This window comes from Callionymus lyra, chromosome 14 (genome assembly GCF_982586985.1).
Source record: "Callionymus lyra chromosome 14, fCalLyr1.hap1.1, whole genome shotgun sequence".
NCBI lineage: Eukaryota > Metazoa > Chordata > Actinopteri > Syngnathiformes > Callionymidae > Callionymus > Callionymus lyra.
The window spans coordinates 18,602,187-18,620,600 of NC_141831.1; the positions used below are offsets into that span (position 1 = coordinate 18,602,187).

The 18,414-nt window shown below is 42.5% G+C and overlaps 2 protein-coding genes across 6 annotated transcripts; both read right to left on the reverse strand.

Moving 5' to 3' along the window:
- Positions 1–1,473: 1,473 nt before the first annotated feature.
- LOC148066347 (uncharacterized) lies at positions 1,474–13,185 on the reverse strand. Of its 2 annotated transcripts, none has more exons than XM_087806779.1 (11): positions 13,045–13,185; positions 12,949–12,975; positions 11,753–11,812; positions 10,779–10,838; positions 7,868–7,945; positions 7,427–7,496; positions 7,264–7,338; positions 6,887–7,186; positions 2,481–6,646; positions 2,357–2,419; positions 1,474–1,571 (listed from the first exon to the last, which is right to left on the reverse strand). In XM_087806779.1, exons 1-10 carry the CDS (start codon positions 13,073–13,075, stop codon positions 2,394–2,396), a joined length of 4,893 nt encoding a protein of 1,630 aa, XP_087662905.1. In that variant the 5' UTR covers positions 13,076–13,185; the 3' UTR covers positions 1,474–1,571; positions 2,357–2,393. The 2 variants fall into 2 exon arrangements, with proteins under 2 accessions (XP_087662905.1, XP_087662904.1); XM_087806778.1 differs by having other exon boundaries at positions 7,427–7,508.
- Positions 13,186–13,848: 663 nt separating this feature from the next.
- On the reverse strand, positions 13,849–17,771 carry timd4 (T cell immunoglobulin and mucin domain containing 4). 4 transcript variants are annotated; one of them, XM_087807486.1, is made up of 7 exons: positions 17,377–17,771; positions 17,132–17,310; positions 14,537–14,699; positions 14,366–14,463; positions 14,202–14,292; positions 14,106–14,133; positions 13,849–14,048 (listed from the first exon to the last, which is right to left on the reverse strand). In XM_087807486.1, the coding sequence occupies exons 1-7, from the start codon at positions 17,459–17,461 to the stop codon at positions 13,964–13,966; spliced, it is 729 nt and encodes a 242-aa protein (XP_087663612.1). In that variant the 5' UTR covers positions 17,462–17,771; the 3' UTR covers positions 13,849–13,963. The 4 variants fall into 4 exon arrangements, with proteins under 4 accessions (XP_087663612.1, XP_087663611.1, XP_087663610.1 ...); XM_087807485.1 differs by having other exon boundaries at positions 14,106–14,136; XM_087807484.1 differs by having other exon boundaries at positions 17,132–17,313.
- Between the last annotated feature and the right edge of the window lie 643 nt (positions 17,772–18,414).

An 18,414-nucleotide genomic window follows, 5' to 3' on the forward strand; every position in this document is an offset into this window, starting at 1 on the left:
TAATAAAGAGCCTACTCGTCAGACGAGCAAGAAAAGGGTTTCATCTTGCTCACCAGTGCTGAAATATCAGCCAGAGTTACAGGCTTAAAGAAGGCCCACAAGGCGGAGACAGGCTCAGTGAAAGCAGGGGTTCTACACAAAAGGGGAGGGATGTTCTCTTTGATCAACTTAATCTTGACAGTGAAAGATCTCAACAATGCACTGCACGAGAGAATTTATCGTCAAAAGTTCTTCTGTATTTACAGGGCGCTACCATGTTGGGCCCACAATCCTATTTTTAGCCCTGTTACACTTTGCTTAAGTAAACAAACTCACACATGACAGGATTCTAGCAGCTTTTTAAGATGTCAGACAACTGTTGGGTGTGAATGCTGCCACAAATTGATCTTGAGATGGTTGAAAGACTTATAAAACAGGAAATATCTCCATCTCCCCCTCACCACTGAACATCCAGGGACAGGACATTGAGATTGTCACGACTTACAAGTTCCTGGGTGTTCACCTCAACAACCGCTTGGACTGGGTGGATAACACTGCTGCTCTTTATAAAAAGGGGCGGAGTAGAATCTACCTGCTCCGGAGGTTGAGGTCGTTTGGTGTCCGGGGGCCGCTCCTGAAGTCATTCTATGACTCAGTGGTGGCCTCTGCCATCTTCAACGGTGTGGTCTGCTGGGGGAGCAGCATGACAGCAAAGGATAGGGCTAAACTGGACAGCCTTATTAAGAAGGCCAGTTACGTCCTAGGGCGCCCCCTGGATCCTGTGGAGGAAGTGACTGGAGGGAGGATGCGGAGCAAGCTGGGCTCCATGAGGAGGAACTTGTCTCACCCTCTCCAGCACACACTGAGGGCATTGAGGAGCTCCATCAGTGATAGGATGCTCCATCCCCGGTGTGTGAGGGAGAGGTACCGCAGGTCTTTCCTCCCTGCTGCCATCAGACTCCACAACAAAAACACACCAAGATAACTATTTAACTGCACCTCTTGTTATTTATGTAAATATGATTGTGTAAATATTATATAGCGCAGATTTATCTTTTATTCCATTTAGATTTTATTTCTCGTTTTTATTTCTTGGCGTTTTTATTTCTCTTGCTGCTGTTAAACCGAATTTCCCCTCGCGGGACTAATAAAGGTTTTCTGATTCTGATTCTGATTCTGAATATACAGTACTGAAAACACATTATGCTTAAAATGTAATACAATTTGAAAACTTAATAAAAATGCAAAAATACCCTATAGAAGTTGGTTTTTTTTTATATATTTTTCATTTAGTTTTCTTTTGTAAAGGGGTTCATTTTGGTCTGGTGAAATTTGGGAAGTTTTGTCCAGAGGGCTAGAGAAGCAGCACTAGTCACACTGTCGTAAACAAAAGTTTTTTCAATAACCCATTGGCACCCTTCCTTCATGTGAGCTGTCTTGACAGAAAAATAATGTGTGAGTGGTAAAAGGGTAGGAAATGTAGCAAACTTTTACATACTTTTGGTCTTTATTGATGTAAATTCGTTTTTTAATATTTTGCTCAAGCTTTTTTTTACATTGTTTGAATTTTCTTCATTATGGATCTTCAGAACCTGAAAGAAGAGAAAAAAACAATATTTATCTCAGGTTGCTTACAAACAACTCCAACTGCATCAAAATATTAATTTGTTTCAGTCATTTTTAGTTACTTATTATTAGCCACAGGTTGATGTGAGTTTGTGTCTAACCATATAAAACAAATACAGCGTTTTCTTATGGCTTAGACATTTCACCAAAAGATAAAGAATTTCGGAAGTACAAAAATAATCGTTAATTAACAGACAACAGACGCATAGGGGTGATTGAATTCTGATAAAGGGCTAAACATGGTCCTCCTGACAGGCCTCTGGACTTGCTAGGTTTTAGGGCAGTTTTTTTTATTCCACAAACATATTTGTTGTTTGAGTCATCTTGATCCTGAAAAATCACAAGGGTTAACAATAGAAGTCAAATAGAGTATTATCATTCTAAAATTCACAAATATTTATAAACTATATATGCTTTTACTGGATTATGAACAACATAAACGTTTTTAAATGTTTTTGGGGACGGTTAATAACATTTGAATGACTCCAGAACTCCACCAGGCACCTCATCTTTCATACTTTTTATACGTATTTGAATTGTCCTTAATATCATTATTAGTCAATGAGCACAACCTAGCAAGAAAGGCATGGAATACAGTGCCGGCAAGATAGCCGTAACAACGAGGGTTATATAGGTTCTAGCTGATGATCCGAGACACCTGACCGACAGAAACCATTAAAAAATATAAACTCCTTGGTAGCCGGAATATATATATAGTTTGAATATGTGATGGTACATTTATTTTCCTTACATTATTTCCACTCTTAAGTCAGAGATCCACAGGAACCTCAGGGCCTCTTGTTTTTTTCACCCCCTATATAGAAGAGAAGAAGCTCTAAGTCAAAATTGTCAGTCATTTTGAAATTCTAACTTACGGCATTTGGTTTTGAAGTTTTTCTTTGAGCAGATGTTGCTTCCCCTTTTTTTCTTGCAAGATGCTTTTTGGTTACATTTGACTTGACCTTTTCTCTTTTGCACACCTTTCTTCTTATGGCATATTTGGCCTTTGATACGAGTGTCAGTTTTCTTAGATTGACATTGACGTTTCATGGAACCTTTCTCTTCCCTACAACGCTTTGTGCATGGACACTGACAGTTGCAGGAGCAGCAGCCGCAACCAGCTGCGCCAGGTGACCCCACGCCACGCCCAACTCTCCACCAATAACCCCTACCACGCGCTCTACGACCACGGCCTGGTCTCCAATATCCCCCACCTGGCCTCCAATAACCCTTACCACGTCCCCTTGGACGACGTCCTGGCCTCCAGTATTGCCCACCTTGCAACCAATAACCTCTACCACGCCCCCTTGGACGACGCCCCGGCTGCCAGTAATGCCCACCCGGCCCCCAGTAACCCTGACCACGCCCCTTACGACCACGACCTGGCTGCCAATAACCCCCACCTGGCACCCAGTAGGCCTTACGTCGCCCCTTACCACCACGACCTGGCTGCCAATAACCCCCATCTGGCACCCACTGACCCTTACCATGCCCCTTACCACCACGACCTGGCTGCCAATAACCCCCACCTGGCACCCAGTGGGTCTTACCACGCCCCTTACCACCACGACCTGGCTGCCAATAACCCCCATCTGGCACCCACTGACCCTTACCACCCCCCTTACCACCACGACCTGGCTGCCGATAACCCCCATCTGGCACCCAATGACCCTTAACACGCCCCTTACCACCACGACCTGGCTGCCAATAACCCCCATCTGGCTCCCAATAACCATTACCAGGCCCCACTGGACCAAGACCTGGTGGCCATGGTCCACCACCTGGTTGTGGTTCGAGTGGGAAAGGACCATGTGCAAAGGATTCTCCAGCATCAAAAGCTTCAACTGGGGATTCTGGTTCCTTGGGTACTAGGGGATCAGGTTGTCCTGCTTTAGGATCTTTTGGTCCTTCTGGTCCTTCTGGTCCTTCTGGTCCTTTTGGTCCTTTTGGTCCTTTGGGTGTTTTAGGCTCTTTTGGTCCTTTGGGTGTTTTAGGTCCTTTATGTTCTTGTGGTCCTTTAGGTCCTTCGGGTCCTTTAGGTCCTTTAGGTCCTTTTGGTCCTTTTGGTCCTTTTGGTCCTTTTGGTCCTTTTGGTCCTTTTGGTCCTTTTGGTCCTTTTGGTCCTTTTGGTCCTTTTGGTCCTTTTGGTCCTTTTGGTCCTTCTGGTCCTTCTGGTCCTTCTGGTCCTTCTGGTCCTTCTGGTCCTTCTGGTCCTTTTGGTCCTTTTGGTCCTTTGGGTGTTTTAGGATCTTTTGGTCCTTTAGACCATTTAGGTACTTTAGGCCATTTAGGTGTTTTAGGCTCTTTTGGTCCTTTGGGTTCTTTAGGTTCTTTAGGTTCTTTAGGTTCTTTTGGTTCTTTTGGTTCTTTTGGTTCTTTTGGTTCTTTTGGTTCTTTTGGTTCTTTTGGTTCTTTTGGTCCTTCTGGTCCTTCTGGTCCTTCTGGTCCTTCTGGTCCTTCTGGTCCTTCTGGTCCTTCTGGTCCTTTTGGTCCTTTTGGTCCTTTTGGTCCTTTTGGTCCTTTTGGTTCTTTTGGTTCTTTTGGTCCTTCTGGTCCTTCTGGTCCTTCTGGTCCTTCTGGTCCTTTTGGTCCTTTGGGTGTTTTAGGATCTTTTGGTCCTTTAGACCATTTAGGTACTTTAGGCCATTTAGGTGTTTTAGGCTCTTTTGGTCCTTTGGGTCCTTTAGGTTCTTGTGGTCCTTTAGGTCCTTTAGGTCCTTTTGGTTCTTTTGGTTCTTTTGGTTCTTTTGGTCCTTTTGGTCCTTTTGGTCCTTTTGGTCCTTTTGGTCCTTTTGGTCCTTTTGGTCCTTTTGGTCCTTTTGGTCCTTTTGGTCCTTTTGGTCCTTTTGGTCCTTTTGGTCCTTCTGGTCCTTCTGGTCCTTCTGGTCCTTTTGGTCCTTTGGGTGTTTTAGGCTCTTTTGGTCCTTTAGACCATTTAGGTACTTTAGGCCATTTAGGTGTTTTAGGCTCTTTTGGTCCTTCGGGTTCTTTTGGTCCTTTAGGTCCTTTAGGTCCTTTAGGTCCTTTAGGTCCTTTAGGTTCTTTAGGTTCTTTAGGTTCTTTAGGTTCTTTAGGTTCTTTAGGTTCTTTAGGTTCTTTAGGTTCTTTAGGTTCTTTTGGTTCTTTTGGTTCTTTTGGTTCTTTTGGTTCTTTTGGTTCTTTTGGTCCTTTTGGTCCTTTTGGTCCTTTTGGTCCTTTTGGTCCTTTTGGTCCTTTTGGTCCTTTTGGTCCTTTTGGTCCTTTTGGTCCTTTTGGTCCTTTTGGTCCTTTTGGTCCTTTTGGTCCTTTTGGTCCTTCTGGTCCTTCTGGTCCTTCTGGTCCTTCTGGTCCTTCTGGTCCTTCTGGTCCTTCTGGTCCTTCTGGTCCTTCTGGTCCTTCTGGTCCTTCTGGTCCTTTTGGTCCTTTTGGTCCTTTTGGTCCTTTTGGTCCTTTGGGTGTTTTAGGCTCTTTTGGTCCTTTGGGTGTTTTAGGCTCTTTTGGTCCTTTAGACCATTTAGGTACTTTAGGCCATTTAGGTGTTTTAGGCTCTTTTGGTCCTTCGGGTTCTTTTGGTCCTTTAGGTTCTTTAGGTCCTTTTGGTTCTTTAGGCTCTTTTGGTCCTGGTTGACTGTCAATAGTTTCCTTTAATGTTGAAGTTGTTTCAGTTTCCACTTGTGGTTCAGGATCCACTTGTCCATTAGGATCGTCTGGTCTTGGGAGATCTTTTGTCTTTCCTTTGTTTGTATCAATGGGATCAGTTTGCTTAATTGGGTCTGCAGGGTCACTGGGGTCCTGGGGGTCATCTGGGTCTGTTGAATAACCCGGGTCTGTTGGATCTCTAGGCGACGATGAATCATCAGGATGTTTTTGTCCACTCGGATCCCTTTGAAACGTTGGGTCTGTAGGGTACCATTTATCCTTTGGATCTGATGGATCTCTGGGAATTCTTGGGTCTGTAGGGTACCATTTATCCTTTGGATCTGATGGATCTCTGGGAAACCATGGGTATGTAGGGTACCGTTTATCCTTTGGATCTGATGGATCTCTGGGAAACCTTGGGTCTTTAGGGTCCAATTTATCCATTGGATCTAATGGATCTCTGGGAATTCTTGGGTCTGTAGGGTACCATTTATCCTTTGGATCTGATGGATCTCTGGGAATTCTTGGGTCTGTAGGGTACCATTTATCCTTTGGATCTGATGGATCTCTGGGAAACCATGGGTATGTAGGGTACCGTTTATCCTTTGGATCTGATGGATCTCTGGGAAACCTTGGGTCTTTAGGGTCCAATTTATCCATTGGATCTAATGGATCTCTGGGAATTCTTGGGTCTGTAGGGTACCATTTATCCTTTGGATCTGATGGATCTCTGGGAAACCTTGGGTCTTTAGGGTCCAATTTATCCATTGGATCTAATGGATCTCTGGGAATTCTTGGGTCTGTAGGGTACCATTTATCCATTGGATCTGATGGATCTCTGGGAAACCATGGGTATGTAGGGTACCATTTATCCTTTGGATCTGATGGATCTCTGGGAAACCTTGGGTATGTAGGGTACCATTTATCCATTGGATCTGATGGATCTCTGGGAAACCTTGGGTCTTTAGGGTCCCATTTATCCATTGGATCTGATGGATCTCTGGGAAACCTTGGGTCTTTAGGGTCCCATTTATCCATTGGATCTAATGGATCTCTGGTAAACCTTGGGTCGTTAGTGTCCCATTTATCCATTGGATCTAATGGATCTCTGGGTAACCTTGGGTCTTTAGGGTCCCATGTGTGTTTTGGACCATGTTGGTATGCAGGGTCGCGAGCGCCTAATGGAAAACTGGGATACAATGGGTCCCATGGGTAGTGGGGAAACCATGGGTCCCAAGGGTACATGGGGTCACTTGGGTCATTGGGATCGCTGTAGTCCTGGGGTTGTTTTGAATCAGCAGGATATTTTGGTCCACTTTGGTCTGTAGGATCACTTGGGGCCTCGGGTTGCCCTGGGGACAGTGGATCAGTAGAATCTTCTGGCCCACTTGAATCTGAAGGGACACTGGGATCTTGAGTTTGTCTGGAAAGATTTTTTAAACAAATGTTAACTTTAAAACATTTTTTAGTTTTGTATAATTTTTCAAGTAAAACATATTTCATCACAAATTACATTTTTTAACACAAGCTGATGGGGACAAAATGGGGACACATGCATTAAATTAGGGTTTTGTACTTCTAAACCATCTGTTATAGTGTTATGCACCTTATCCTTTGTAAGACGGACAGACAAACGCACACTCAAAGAAATATTGACAGAGACCTTTTGTCATCAATTTTCAGACAAACGACTTTTCCATCTCCTTCGCAGGGTGTGAAAGGTCCTAACTTAATGGCGGGGTCCTTTTCAACAGAAGGGCCTACGAGTCTCATGAGGTCCACTGGCTTTGATTGGTGTCTCCTTCCCCAACGTCGCCAAGAGTCGTAAGAAAATCTTACAAAGCCAGGGTACACAGTTTCTACAAAGACTCTTTGACCTATTGGCTCACAGCGGTAAAGTAAGCCCTTTGGTCCATTTTGAAACACAGTGTCCAAGACTATGTTGCTTCCTTTCCTTTGAAAACTGTGAGACAAAAAAATATTTAGATGGAAATCAAGGCTTTAATTACTGCAGAATACAAAAACATTAATGTATCTGACCACTTCCTCTGCGGTTCTCTGGGCACCACTCCGTCACAAGAACATTCTTGAGGATTGCAAAGAGGAAGTTCTTGCCTAAAAAGACAACAACCAGATGATCTGTTAGTAGCTTTAAAATCTTCTCAATTGTAGAATATTGTTATTTTCTCAAAGATCATATTACAGTTTCTGTGTGACCTCCTCTTCCGTTTGACTGGTGACCTCTTCAGCTTGCTGTTGTCCATCACCTTGGTCTGGAATTAGTTCAGTGGAGAAAAAAAAGATTTATTTGTCTTTTAGTTGAGCTTCATCGGCATCTAGACATTGGTTTATCCTGGTTTAAAGACAGTAGCTCTGACACAAAAAGGTAGAATAGAGAAGGAATAGAGACACCTTCAAAGCATAATGCAAAATGATGAATTATGAATGTCATTCTAAACCACCCAAAACTATAGAAAACGCCTTTCTCAGTGGCATAAGTGTTGCCATCTACTAACAAGTTTGATTAATCGACTGTGTGCAACCATCTTTTTGGCAGTGTAGGTTCTCATTAATCCAGGTCATGATTCTCCAAAGTAAGTCAACTGTATAACGCTCTTGAAGTTTAGTCATTTTACATATTCACCTTCTTTAGGTGCATCCGCCTGTTGTTGTCCAACATCCTCTTCTGGAATTACTTCAGGCTCAGCCACATCTTCTGTATCTACAGAAAAGTCATAAACCTCTTTCTTTGTTACAATAATGGAGTTTGTGACATGTATGAGAAAAGTGGTAGAGCAGTAAGTAACATTCATATCCAAGGTAAATTTGGAGAATTATTCATGGGCGAAGATAAGTGAAAAAAATTATTTAATGAAAAAATTATCAGAGGAAAGATTCAAGACCTGCTAGATTCTTCTAATACAACCGGTGCAGCTTCACCGGACACAGACACTATAACTGATCTATATTTTGACTCCTTTTTACCAGTGAGTCCTCGACAGCTGTCCCGGGTTGTTTCCTCCTCAAAGTCCACAACATGTCTTCTCGATCCTATTCCCACATGGCTACTTAAAGAACTGTTCCCCTTACTTAGCACTTTCATACATGACATTATTAACTTGTCAATGACATCAGGCTATGTGCCTCAGATTTTTAAAGTTGCAGTAATTAAACCTCTGCTTAAAAAAAACACTATTGATCCAGAGGTTCTCACTAACTATAGGCCTATCTCTAATCTTGTCTTCATTTCAAAAATTCTGGAGAAAGTGGTAACAAGTCAGCTCTGTGATTATCTCCATGACAATGATCAATTTGCGGAGTTTCAGTCTGGTTTTAGGGAACAACACAGCACAGAGACCGCCCTGGTAAAAGTAAGTAATGACCTGCTGATGGCCTCTGATAAGGGCCATGTTTCAGATCTTGTTCTTCTAGATCTCAGTACTGCATTTGACACTGTTGACCACCAAATCCTTCTACAGAGGCTAGAAAACCATATAGGCATACGTGGAACTGTTCTAAACTGGTTTAAATCTTACCTGTCAGATAGAACGCACTATGTACATGTCAACCACCTCTCATCGACACACACTAAGGTCAGCTATGGTGTCCCACAAGGTTCTGTTCTTGGTCAAATCCTCTTCACAATCTATATGCTCCCACTAGGGGACTTGATCAGAAGACACTCTATAAACTTCCACTGTTATGCTGATGACACCCAACTTTACTTGTCAATGAAGCCAGATGAAAGAAATCAGCTAACACAACTACAGTCCTGTATTACAGATATCAAGTCCTGGATGACCAAAAACTTCCTCCTACTGAACTCGGAAAAAACTGAGGTTTTACTAGTTGGTCCGCATCTCAGACAATCATTTACTAATGATCTAGCTTTACATAATGGACTTGCTCCTGCTACTAGCACCACTGTAAAGAATCTGGGTGTCTGCTTTGACGAGGACTTATCATTTAACTTGCACATAAAACAAATCTCACGGACTGCCTACTTCCACCTTCGTAACGTTTCAAAAATCAGGCACCTCCTTCCTTTAGATGCTGATGAGAAACTCATCCATGCTTTTGTTACCTCCAGGCTGGACTATTGTAACTCTCTTCTGTCAGGATGTTCTAAAAAAGTCTCTCAGAACTCTTCAGCTCATTCAGAACTCTGCAACTCGTGTCCTGACTAAGACTAAGAGGCGCGAACACATTTCCCCTGTGCTGTCTTCCCTACATTGGCTTCCTGTAGAATTTAGAGTACAATTTAAAATCCTTCTCCTAACCTATAAAGGCTTACATGGTCTAGCACCAAAATACATTAAAGATCTAATCCAAACTTACCAACCCTCTAGGACCTTACAATCCTTAAACTCAGATCTATTAGTTATACCACAAATTTCTAAATGTAGATTTGGAGCCAGGGCCTTCAGTTTTCAAGCCCCTCTGCTGTGGAACCAACTACCGGCTTTTGTCCGGAGGGCAGACACCCTCTCTATGTTTAAAAACAATCTTAAAACCTTACTTTTCGATAAAGCCTATAATTAACCTAACTGTTTATCTTAGCTGCTATAGGCTGCTGGAGGAGTTTTAGACACTGAGCTCTGTATGTCCTTCTTTCTGCATTACATTCATCACCTGTGCAGTTTAAACCCACACCTTTTTACTTCTCTCCCGGAGCCCCAGGGCTCCACCTCCAGAGCTGCTGCTGATCCAGGATCTTCACCACGTCATCAGATCCCGAGTTCTCTCCAGCACCTCAATGGACTCTCTCATACTCTCCTCTTTTTTCTCACTATATCCTCCCTCACTCTTCTCCTTCCATCCATCTGTCTACCCCCCCATCCTTCCTCCCAGCCGGTCGAAGCAGGAGGCCGTCAACAATGAGTCAGGTTCCGCTCGAGGTTTCTGCCTTCTAAAAGGAAGTTTTACTCGCCATAGCTCACTGCACAGTGTTTCGCTTATTGCTCATTGTTGAATTGCTGGGATCTGTTTTTCCTTAATCAACTATAGTCTTATTTACTGTAAAGTGTCTTGAGATAACTTTGTTATGATAAGACACTTTAAATAAAATTGAATTGAATTGAATTGAATTGAATTGTGATTGTTTTTGACATTTGTGGTGATCACATTTTAGTTAGATTAAGGAGTAGTTGGAGGGGAAAATGGAGAGAAGAGGAATTAAGATCATTAATTGCAAGAGTCAAGAAGACCGGTAAAGTTGTAGAGCTAGTGAAAATAGATTAGTTGTATTTAGGTTCAGTTATCCTGGCAAATGGATAGTGTTCTGCAGTCTGTAATTCTAGTCCAAGTCCGAGTCAGTTTTCAGATGCCCAAATAAAATGCAGTAGTTTTTTAAGTTTACCAATTTGGTTACAATTCTGTCAGAGAACGCGCTTGGGCTTCCTCTTGCCCACCTCCCTGGTCTGCAATTGCTTCAGAGTCATCTTCTAGATGGGGTGGGGTGGGGGGTCATAATAGTTAAACAAAAACATGCTGTCATCTTACAAGCAAGCCCACAAATGGGCGTTTTAGATGTTGTAGTCTAATGTCATACCAACCTTCTAGGGAGTCTTCCTCAAAACCAGTTTCTTCTAAAGAGCTGGATTCGTTATCGTCATCTGCAATGAAACTGGTTTTATTTTACCGTCTGTCCAACATTCATCAACCTCTCATGATTATTGTATCGTAGTTTTTCCATCACTTGGTTTCAGCTCTATAACCCTGTCCTCTTGTATTATCGGTTACCTGGTCCTTTAGTTTTGTCATTTGGATCAGAGTGTCCACCTGAAATTGTCTTTGATCTTTTTTAATTACCTTATACATGAATTATGTTTGCACAGAAATTAACATAATGGTTTGGGGAGAGTAAAAGTTGTCACCAAGCCTTAATCCTTTAATTTAAATTGAATTAGTTAAGAAAAAAAAAAAAGGATTATAATTTACACTGACACGGTGGATGTTGACGTTAATTAACATTAAGTGGAACTGATTTCTGATTCTGATCAAAAACACTTTTCCTGAAAGCTAGCTCAGAACATCAAAATCTGTCAACATAGAGAGAAAAATCTATCAAAGTAAGCCATTTAGGAAAGTTTAGTGTTTTGTATAAATATTAAATGTTAAATGACATTGTCTTTTTTATTGATAATGGTTTACTCTAAATCATGTTTGTCAAAGTCAGCAAATTATATAATGGACTAAAAGCTCATCTGCTTTATTCAGTCAATTTCTTCAATGGAGAAATTAAGGTCATTTGTTTATCTTTAGAAAATGTTATTCTCTTGATTGGAAAAGCCGATCTGTAGCATTAAAGCTTTAAGCATAAAATGTTATTTTAGTGTGTTATTCGCCGTCTCTTAAATGAGATATAAAACATTAAGGGTTATTTTTCACTTTGTTTATGTTTACTGGTGAAACAGTGATTAGTAGTTTGAGGAAAGCTGTGACTAGGGTGTTGTCGTTGTCATCTTATAAGCAAGCACATGAATAGGCTCTATAGATGTTTTCTATTGTTGTCTAATTACATACGAACCTTCTAGGGAGTCTTTCTTAAAACCAGTTTCTTCTAAAGAGGAGGATTCGGAATCGTCATCTGCAATGAAACTGCTTTTATTTTACCGTCAATCAAACATTCATCAACTTGTAATGATTATTGTATCATAGTTTTTCCATCACTTGGTTTCAACTGTATAACCCTAATACTATTATGGTTAAGTACTATAAGTCCTCTTGGGTAATCGATTACTTTGTCAATTTTTTGTCATTTGGATCGGAGTGTCCACCTACAATTGTCTTTGACTCTTCCATACAGAAATTATGTTCCCAAGGAAAGTAAAGTAAAGGTTTGAGGATAGTAAAAGTTGTAACCAAGCCTATCATGAAAAACAAAGACCACCATGGTCATGGTCTGTAAACGTGATACTAGAAGACAATCATAAATTATTTTTTATCTGTGTCTATAGCAGGAATCATGAAAATGAAGTCAACCACTGGTCCCCAATTCCATATCACCCCCCACTTCTGTATCCTGTTTTGTCAGTTCTACTTCTGGTCTGATGTGGGTAGTGTGAGAAGGACAGGTAATGGTTAATGGTAAATCAACCACTCTGGGCAAACTTGAGGCCAGGCCTGGTTACTTGATGGTATGACACAGGTCAGATATTTTTCTTTATCCATTTTCTCTAAACGCTTCATGAAATTAAATCATCTTTTTTATAGATAATGGATTATTCTAAGTCATCTGCTATATCATCTGCTATATTCAGTCAAACAACAAAAACCTCGCTCAGTTTCTCCGATAAATTAAATTAAATTAGAAATTAAACTTGGTTTGTTTTTTATTTAAATATTAAAATTCTCTTGACTTGAAAAGCTGATCTTGAGCAAAGTGTTTTAGGTTTAATAGACTTTGATAAATATCATATTTGCATCCAGACAAGCAGAGATTGGAGGAAATAAAAATGTTATTTAAGTGCATTAACAGATCCAGATAGAATTTAAATTTGATGTTTAACACTTGTGTTATCTCAGGGTCAAGGTGACCCGGAGGCTTGGAAAAACAAATGTGTATGTGGTATTCGTTGTATCGCCTCTGGGATACCACTAACACATTGGTTTTCAGGCCTTCAGGTCACCTTGACCCTGAGATTACACAAGGGTTAAAAGAAAGGTTTTTAGCTTCTCCGTGTTCCTCTCCCCATGTTTCCTGAATAGACATAAAAGACTCACCTGACGCCGCCAGCTTGATGATGAGGACTGCAAAAACAGAAATTTGGTTGAAAGAAGTTTGGACAATTCAACAGTGAGAGGATTTGAGGGTCTTACGGAGCAGCAGAGCAACCCTGGGGGACACCATGGCTGCAGCTGTAGGGACCAACTATTGCTGGTGTGGCCGGGGGAACCCACGTAATTCCACTTAAGGTTTGCAGAACAGTGGGAAGAGCAGCTGTCAAAAGTGTTTTCCTCCTGTAGCTTTACCTTTTATACGAGGCGATGTGGCCAAATGAGGGCGAGTGACACACCGCGGTCATGTGACTCACCCCGAGGTCACAACTGTACATTGATGTTGTCATACATCTAACCTTGCACGAGTAGCTGTGTGGATGAAAGTCTACCAAAATTTTAATCGAGTGAACCGCCTGGAGAAAAATTGACCCACAAGTATTCAAATGAAATGATAACATTCAAGCTTTGATCTCTTTTTCAAAAAGGAAGAGATCTCACAGTTCTTGGCCTTTTAAGTAGAGCACAGGTGTCAATCACAAAGGTGGTCAAAACGGAGAAAAAAAAAACTTGAATCCACAAAATTTAAACCTGAATTCAAATTCCATGGTAGGTCTTTTAAACAGAAATGATTAAACGCTGTTGTGGACCATAGTAAAAGGCCTACAGTTTGCCTGACATCTATGAAGGGAAATCCACTTTCTGTGGTTGTGTATCAATTTAACAAAGTCATAGTCACAGCATAAGGCAATTCTTCTTCTCTGGACTCTCAGTTTTCTCCTATAATCCAAAAGCTGTGTCAAAATCGCACCCTGATCAGGTGTTTCACCCCAAATAGCTTGGATAGGATCTTGCCCCTTAATGACCACAATGAGTAGAAAAGAACGATTCAACTCTAGAGAAATATACAGATGGTTTTCTAGTTTTATTGTGAAATTTTAAGGGACAAAAGTTTCACCACAAACAACCAAAAAAAAAAATGTGCAGCAAGTTAAGATCCGGATAGTATTTTATGTCAGGTCTAGTCCAGCGTGTAGATGTTCTCCTGACCGCGACTCCTGGTCCGGATCTCGTACAGGATGTGACGTGGTTCTCCACACATGCAGCTGTAAAATGTGCGATTTAATCTTATTGGTGACTCTGGGACTTGAATTGAGACTCACCAACCACTGTATCGGTCACACACTCGCCCTGCTGGAAAAAAAGAAAAATACCCTTAGAAAAACATCAATTATTAACTCTGGACGAGTTAAACACACATTTAAGCAGGAAAATACTAAGAGCAGCTAGTGGAAAGAGAAGTGACACGCCGGACACCAAGAGCACATCAACATGTGGAGTGGACGTGGCCTGAAAAAGAAACCATTACTAATTAGAGTTAAGGATTCCAGTTGGAACTCGCCAAGAATTGAAGCATATTTACAGTGATGTTCGACAGGGCTGGGGAGGTCACATGACTGACGTTCTGAAGAGGTGTTGGTTTAGTAACACTAGGACTGGTGGTACGGGCTAAAACACTTCCTATTTCAAAGAAGAAAAAAACAACTGTCATTTGATGTTCTAGTGAGTGAAGCTACATCATGGATGGACGGACCTCGGATTACTCGCAGGTTCATGATGACCTTTTTGTCGTTGAAGAGTCCAGCGATGTTGATTCTGCAGCAGTAGGGGCCGCTATCCGTCCATTGCACACCTACAATGTCCAGGTCCATTTCTCCGTCCAACACATTGCCCATTAGCCTGTAACGCTCCGACTCCTGAAGCAAACAGAATTCAAAAAAGAAATGATGAATGAATTAAGACATTTACTAAAAAACTGCAGCTGGTCTAAAGAACTACATGTCCAAAGTTGACAGCTTTCAGGACAACTCGTAAAGAGGGAACAATTCTTCTTGTAAAAGTTCCTTACCAGACAGGTTAAATACTAATTTCAGGGGTGTTACCTTCTGATCTTCCCCAAGTATATTTCATCCTTGCTTTGCCAAACCTCTGGATAACTAACCTTCAAAATTGTCATTTCAGAAGAGGGACTACTTAAGGACTAAATTCATGAACCTACAATTGCCTATAATTCACACCACATTAAAATTCTGTAGTTTCAATCAAAAAGTGTGTAGAAATGTGGAACCATGAGATCTCCAAATAATCCACACTAAACCAGTTTGAAATGTTTTTCATCCGCCGTCCACGGCTTAACTGCCTGTTGTTGTGATTCATTAGTTGTTGGTAGTAATATCTAGTTGGTAGTTTTATTTAGTTTCAGAAAATTAAACTCCATATATAACTTGCGTATTTTATTGATAACAATTTTTTTGCAGTACATCCATGTACTAAGCATGTTTTGTTTGGTGTGTTGGGACGTCTATTGGAACCAATTCAGTTTAAAAGCAAAAGCCCCGGTTGCCTCGCTCATCCTTGGGAAGAACGCCTGCGGCGGGGAGGTCTTGCCCCTGTAGCAGCTAATGCAATGGCAGCTAGCTCCACCCAGACGGCTAACACCATGGAAGCCTCACCGACTCGCTCACAAGCTAAGAAAGCCTGGTTCGAGTATGGGGAGGAGGACAACCGTCACATCTATGAGTTGGAGGACCCTGGGTCTCTATTTGAGGAAACTCCAGCTACAACCTCCACTGCCGGAGCAGTGGCCAAGCACCGCTTTCCGGTCGACGACTTGCCCTCAATTTTTGCTTCGGCAGCAGCTCCGATCGGGTTGTTGGAACCTGTCTGCGTCCCTTCCGGACGCGCGGAACTGCACCACCACTGCGCTAATGAACCGGGCTTATACATCGGGCTCTCATTGGTTAGCGATTGCTATCAATCTGAGCATCCTCGTCTCTGGACAAAATTACTTTTGAGCCCACCACATTGTCTCTAGAGGAGATTAAAGGGGCTCACACCCTAGCCACCGCTACGCAGAGGATGACCCACGCTTTGGCCATCAATACGGGGCATGTACAAGCAGTGGCGCTGGTGGCTACTCGTAACCTGTGGATGGGGCTGTCCAGCGAGACCAAGAGGTGCAGGATCAAACCGCCCTAGTCTTGCGTCACATATCGCAATTGGGGTCTCTGGTCAACATGAAGAAAAGCATGTTAGAACCAAGTCAACGCATGTCCTACCTTGGTCTGCATCTAGACTCGAGAAACATGACAGCTCTGTTATCAGACAAGAGAAGGGTGTCATTACTACTGTACATCAGTTAGATAAGGTTCGAACCACCTCGTCTCTACCAGCCAGAGACATAATGTCACTACTGGGTTTTATGGCGGCAGTGGTCAGGCTGGGCTTGTTAAAGCCAGATGGTTCCTGGACCTGGTTCAGTTGACAGTGGGGGAGCCTTGGCCTGTTCCAGATCTTCCTCCTGTTCAGTTCTCGGACGTCCCCTCATGGTTTGGATGTTGAGAGGATGAGACTTGATGCCCTAGAACTCTCCAGAGGACTGACACCCATTTTCATGTACAGTCTCTGCTGGAGTCCAATACTTCCAAGTATCCTCTCAGCATTTTGCTCATTAGATTTGTAATGCAATTCTCAAATCTTATGAGGAGGCCGCTTTGTTTAGAGGAGTGAAAGCTGAAGATATCTGTCAAGCTGCCTCATGGACGTCTACGGCCACGTTTGTGTGTTTTTATTTACGTGACATGACTGCTTGTTCTCTGTCTCACACAGTTTCAGAGACAGTAACGGGCAGAGCCTTATCTACAACAGAGTGAGGTTAGGTGGGATGTTTTTTCATTTCTTGGAAACTGAGTGAAGATACTGTATCTGTCAAAGCTAGAAGTGAACTTTTCCCTATGGCCTTCGCCTAGGTAATAAACCAATAGCGAAGCTCTTCAGAGGGCGGAGCATGTACGTAATAGAAATATAAGTTACCTGGATGTAACTCCAGTTCTATTAGTACATGTGAAGTAGTTAAGTGTGTTTGCCCAGCTGGGTCTTCTCTCCGTCATTGAGTTTCAAAAGGGAGACTATGGCGGTAGCAGAGGGCCTTTATAGGGGGGCAGACCCTTCCCCCCAATTGGGCGGAGAATAGATTACATTTATTCAGGTGCAGAGGTGGAAGCCTGAAGGGATAAACAAATAGTGAAGCTCCTAAGAGGGCTTTGCATGTACTAATAGAACTGGAGTTACATCCAGGTAACTTATATTTTCCCATTGTGTGATCTTCACTGCACTTTTATGATCTGACCTTGGATATCACGCCGTTCTCATCCATCTGGACCAGGATGTTGTTGCACCAAAAGGTTCCGCAGCTCCTCCCCCAACACACTCGGTTCAGTCCGAACCGCTTCACAGAGTACTGGCAGGACAAAGAGGCCACGCCTCCTTCCACCACCTTGAAAGCATCAGCGGGTTGGAACCAGCAACCTGCTGCACAGACACATGTACGCTACAGTGAACAAACAGAAGATCAGAAGAAGGGAAAAGACTCACCCGACAGAACGACGAGGCAGCAGAGCGAGGAGGCAGCCATGATGCGTGCATGTGTGTTTGTATATTTGCAAGAGTGTGTGTCCATTGACAGTCCAAAGGGGGGGTAGGGGGGTTGAGGGTCGCACACTGTGTGTTTTGTGCTTTTGTTTGAGTCACTGCGGAGACATCACCACCAAATAAAAGACTCATTGTGATCCTGCAACAGAGTGAAAGAGTTTACTCGTGAAAAAGTTAATTCATTATTCTTTCATGATTCAAGAAGCAAGTCTGCAATAATTTACCCTTTTATATAAGTTTAAATAAAATGTGTGTTTTTTCTTCCTGTTTTTTTTTTTAATTTTATCCTACTTACTTAGGATAGGAGCCAATCCCAGCTAATTGTGGCAAGATGCAGGGTTGTTTTTCTCGGGGGGCGTTGTTTTGATGTTGGAGTACAGGGGTACTACATCATAGTTCTACGCCCTCTAATAGTACTTCACTATTGGTTAAAACTAAAATGAAGAATGACTGGATATGTTTACTCCTTGCTGACCACCACTCCTGACAGCAGCGATCACATGGAGACCGCGGGTCCAGGACACAAGTCAACTGAGGCTCTGGGCCCTAGGGGAATAGACGGCACCTAAAACAGTACAGGCTACTGACCCTGTTGCCATGTCAAGGATGTACACTGGCAAATGTAGAGATAGAGGCCGAGAGAGCCACAGGAGGTCAACAGAAACATCCACATGGCCGGAGGAATGAGCCCTTGGTCAAAGGACACAGAAGATGGAGACATTCCTGGCCCAAGTCCGAGTGAGGCGGCAAGTGGAGTGCCTGCAGTCTAAGGGCCGTTGCTCAGAAGGAAGACGTGAGAATATTTTGGGCAAAAATATATGGGGCAGATTCACAAGCTACTCCTTGACCCCAAACGAAAGACTGAAATAGAGCACACAAAGTTGACTTGTTGTCTTTGCTGAATACCGGGCCAGCTGGAAACTTTAAAGAACAACATAGGACCTGATCAGGAGGCCCTATGAGAGAGTCCAACACCAGATG